Consider the following 5,000-nt stretch of genomic DNA (forward strand, 5'->3'; position numbering starts at 1 on the left):
GCTGTGCTGACGTCCTGCAAAGAAATTCAAGCAGAAACTCTCCAAAAACTCACAAGTTCAATGGATGCAAGAACTGTGAAGGTGATATGAAAGAAGGCTCCTATGTTAACATGGAACTTGTCCTGTTAAGATGTTTTTGATTGAAATAGCTTTTGATTTCAGTAAATATGACCTCCTAATGCTGCAAATTCAACAAATGACCATTTTCAGTTCTTTACAACCTATAAAATGTTTTGAAACTCTGTTGTGCATAATAATTTGGAACAGTGCATTTTGAGTTTTTCATTTTTGAAAAAAATACTGTTATCATTGGGAGGTTTGTTCAATAACATTCGAATTATACCCTTCACGGTTGATGACTTGAAAATTATACTGACTGTCATTTGCATCAACTATTTAGGAAAATCAGAGAAGAATATTATTTGCATAATAATTTGGAACGCAGTGGAGAATTCACGGTCCGTTTAGAATTAGTCATCCGTGATATCCGAATATTCAAAAATCTATTTTAAAATATCCACTCAAATATCAAATATGAAGAGACTGAGCAGCAGCATGGGTAGACGTGACCATGTCTACCTATTCCTTGCTCTGCGCCGATGTTTCAACATTTGTGGCCGTTTCGAATGGAGACCCAAAAAAACCGAGGGCTTATGTCTGCACGTGCTCCACGTCCCCCAGCAGACCTGGACCGCTCATCCAAGCTCACATACATAATGAAAGGCAAGATAATGTATCGCGCCCCCTGTTCTAGTGCAGGTTGTTTTTAATCCTTGTGTGTGTGTGTGTGTGTGTGTGTGTGTGTGTGTGTGTGTGTGTGTGTGTGTGTGTGTGTGTGTGTGTGTGTGTGTGTGTGTCGGAATTAACCCTCCGGTGGTTTGCGAGTGTCCTAAAAACATTGAAAAATAGTTTGCAGTGTCAGGAAATAATGATGAAACAGACGATCGGGATGTGAAGATTGTGTGTCCTGTCGTGAAGTCGTGCCTTCCTCATGCGATGCAAACTAACGTTGAAGGATTTGTCACGTTTGTGTTTTCTGTTGCGACTCAGTAGACCGTGCTACGTCAATACAACAGATGTTGTTATGGCTCGGTAATGTTTAAAAAGGAACGTTCAGAAACGATAAGTAGTCATGCTGCCAGCGTTTCTAACCCATGTGGGCGGGGTTGCTTCAGGCTCTCTGCTGTTGGTGCTGAATGCAGCTCAACTGGAACTCTCTTTCGGCGAGTTAGGAATTGACGGGGTTGAAGTACAGCGAACTGGGCTCCCGCTTCTTCATTGCATCTATTTTAACAACAGGAAAAATAAAAGATTTACTTGTGTTTTTAACAGCTGCCGTTCCACCACGAAACAAAAATCCCCGATAAATAAATACTACGACCGAATTAATTAATTGAACTGCCACCACATTGGAGAGGGATCAAATGGAGCTTTTGTCGTGTGACACATGACACATTATATTTTAATGCGGATGATAAAATTATGTTTTTCACGTTGACGTGAATGTTTTGAAAACGCTCTTTTATTTATGAAAATAACAAGGCGCGCCTGAGTAAATAATATTAATTATTTATACTTAATATTATAATTGATGCTGTGGTGTGGTTGTTAAACAAACTCTTTGTGTGTTACCAATTATAAAACAGACAGCAACGTATTGGTGTTTTTACCCCCGGGAGGGGCAGCGTAGCATGTTATGTTCCACTCTCGGCTCCTGTTGTCCTCTGCAAACAGGCCATTACTCAGCGGGCTCTCAGGATATGTTTTCAATCTCCCGTCGTACGTTTGGCATGCCCGGGCATCACGGCGCGGGGGTAGGAGGCCTTGGAAGTAAAAAGAAAAACAAAAAATAAAAATAAAACAGCTTGTGGGGAAAACAGACCCGACCTAAGCAGAAGGAAACAGATACTCTCCGCCGGGGAGAGTGAAAACCTGGCGGCCATCAAACACTGTTGGCCCTCAAAACAACAGCGGGGGGAAGAGAGAGATCAGGAAACAGGCGCTAATGGAGAGATGGAGGTGAAGATGTGTGCTGCTGCTGCTGCTCCGAAAAAAAAACAAGGGGGGGGGGAAGAGGCCTCTGTTTGTCTGTAGATTTTGTGTGACCTTCACAAATGACAGCGAGCCGCGCTCAAGTCTGTCCGCCCCTCCAACCGTTCCTCTCCTCTCCTCTGCTCCCTCGCTCTCTCCAGGACCCCCACCATGGCCGGGGGCTTGTTCTCAATAGACAGGGATTATTTCCAAGAGATTGGCACCTACGACGCAGGCATGGACATCTGGGGAGGGGAGAACCTTGAGATCTCCTTTCGGGTGAGGACGGACGCCGCCGTTTATTTTCCTTCCATTTATAGACTGGAAATAATTTTTAGTATGCAGCCTGCATCTGGCACGTGAAAATACAACTGTTTTTATCGTTATCCCTTCTCATTATTGTCTTTTCGTTAGCGTCTTATCTTCGTGACATTCTGACAGTGATGCGTTGTGAGGCACATTTTTGCAATCTCGAAAAACTGTTACGGCTGTATAAATGTCACAATACGGCATCTGTAATACTCGAAGGAGTTTTAGTTTTGGTTCTGATATCACAGCTTCCTGTTTGTGGTTCCACACGAAGGACCTGGAGGGGATGTGGTTTTGAATTTCAAATACCCTGGTCAGATATTGATGGGCGATGAGATCGATAGTGATTATTAATTATTCAACCCCAACCGCGTGTGTGTGTGTGTGTGTGTGTGTGTGTGTGTGTGTGTGTGTGTGTGTGTGTGTGTGTGTGTGTGTGTGTGTGTGTGTGTGTGTGACAGATCTGGCAGTGCGGCGGCACCCTGGAGATCGTGACGTGCTCCCACGTGGGCCACGTGTTCCGGAAGGCCACGCCCTACACCTTCCCCGGGGGAACGGGACAGATCATCAACAAAAACAACCGTCGCCTGGCGGAGGTCTGGATGGACGAGTTCAAGAACTTCTTCTACATAATCTCTCCCGGTGAGTTAGGGTGTGTGTGTGTGTGGGCGTGTGGGCGTGTGCGTGTGTGTGGGCGTGCGTGCGTGCGTGTGTTTCTTTCAGCAGCAGGTGATCCACCTATTAACAGTGACAGTGTGATGTTACCATGGTGACCTGACTGCGCGGGACAGGGGGCAGCGTGTAATTTCACACTACAAAGCATCTATTAACCTTGCCCTTTCAGTGCACACGCACACACACACACACACTCCAGGCTGGCACAGGATTGATGTATCCATGTGACTTAAATGAAAGAACAGTGTAGTTATTTTATAACCACTTAGATCCTGGTAATGATGCTTGGATAAAGGAGAAAACCTTGACTTTGATCATTCCGTGGGTTGTGATGTTTAATTTTGTTGTTTCTCTCAGTTTCAAGTTCCAAAGTTTTATTGGTCCAGTGGTTTGTGGTAAATACAGTGCTGTGCGGGCAATGAAATGCTTCATCTTCAGGCCAATCCCAACGTTGCAGAACGTAGATAAATGGTGATATAAGGTAGAAAGGATATACAAGATATTTACAAAACCTTCGATAGTTAAAAAAAAGTAAGCAGATTGAAAAAAAATGGGGGGGGTTAAATAAAGTCAAAAGAAAAAAAGTGAAGTTATAGAAATAAAAAGTTGAGGGTAAAGTTAAATAATGTAAAAAAAAATTTAAGTAAATTTGAAAGTAAAGCTAAATAAAGTAGATGTCCGTAAGTTATAAGAGGCAGCTACACAGGTCAAAACGTAAGGAAAATACTGTAGGTGCCGAGGGCATTGTCAAGCTGAAAGTACTGCACGTGCATGTATGACAGTATTGGGTTACTTTAGATTATAAAGAACCATAAATCAATTCAACACGGGTGTTTCCTAGACCTCGCAAGAAAGACTGGTAGAACCAGGCTAGGTGTGGTCCAATAAAAGGAGGAAACGATATAAAGCAAAACAAATCCAAAATCAAAAAAGTCGTGAGAACATATAAAAAAATAGAAAACTTATTGGACGAAACAATGTTTCCGTCATCTCTTACCTCGTCATGAAACCCCCAAAGGTGAGGGTTTCATTCCCGATGTGCGTGCGCTTGTCTTCCAGGCGTGACCAAGGTAGACTACGGTGACATCACGTCTCGCTCTTCCCTGAGACAGAAGCTTCAGTGTAAACCCTTCAGCTGGTACTTGGAGAACGTCTACCCCGACTCGCAGATCCCCCGGCACTATTACTCCCTGGGAGAGGTACCGAGACACACACACACACACACACACACACACACACACACACGCGCACAGTCTGAGATTCCTAGGCATTTTCATCAAGTCAGGGACTCGGCATCAGATGTGTTATTCACTGCCTCGGGACGGTGATCTGGTGCGGTCGGCTGGAGACAAGAGACGTCTTCTTTCCTGTGGTTTTCCTGCAGATCCGTAACGTGGAGACCAACCAGTGCCTGGACAACATGGCCCGCAAGGAGAACGAGAAGGTCGGCATCTTCAACTGCCACGGCATGGGGGGCAACCAGGTAAACGGAGCATGAAGGGGGAAAGAGCTCCTTAAGAATTGGTGGAAGGAAACGGCAGGATTTCGGCTGAGGAACGCCAGGATCGCAGAGGACGCTATTTCATCTGAATCGACTCGGCTGACTCAGCTCCGGAACGTCACCGGGACAGATTTAGGTTTTAGTCTTGATTGGATTTTTGCCGTTTGGCTGATTTAAAAAAATAAATAAAAATAAAAATGTAATTCGAGATTGTTCACTTTATGAGGCAGTACTAATATGGAACTACGATTTCCCTCACGGCGTCCCTGCGACCTCTGGGTGACCACGCAGTCACATAACACAGTGATCATGACGGAGTAATATGACAGATGTCTGGTGTTCATATGATATCATGAATATGACGTGTGCTCAGGTGTTCTCCTACACGGCCAATAAGGAGATCAGGACGGACGACCTGTGCCTGGACGTGTCGAAGCTCAACGGACCCGTCATGATGCTCAAATGTCACCACCTCAAAGGGAAC

At 44.6% G+C, this 5,000-nt stretch overlaps 1 protein-coding gene across 1 annotated transcript in view; it reads left to right on the forward strand.

The window, feature by feature from the left end:
- galnt1 (UDP-N-acetyl-alpha-D-galactosamine:polypeptide N-acetylgalactosaminyltransferase 1) overlaps positions 1-5,000 on the forward strand; it is a 55,414-nt gene that overhangs the window by 49,029 nt on the left and 1,385 nt on the right. The window contains exons 9-13 of the mRNA XM_080004969.1: positions 2,193-2,310; positions 2,802-2,982; positions 4,075-4,214; positions 4,400-4,498; positions 4,890-5,000. The exon at positions 4,890-5,000 is cut by the window's right edge and continues 24 nt beyond it. Coding sequence (XP_079861095.1) covers positions 2,193-2,310; positions 2,802-2,982; positions 4,075-4,214; positions 4,400-4,498; positions 4,890-5,000 — 649 coding nt within the window. The remainder of the gene's footprint in view (positions 1-2,192; positions 2,311-2,801; positions 2,983-4,074; positions 4,215-4,399; positions 4,499-4,889) is intronic.

The sequence above is a fragment of the Zeus faber genome (assembly GCF_960531495.2).
Source record: "Zeus faber genome assembly, chromosome: 8".
NCBI classification, from domain to species: Eukaryota; Metazoa; Chordata; class Actinopteri; order Zeiformes; family Zeidae; genus Zeus; species Zeus faber.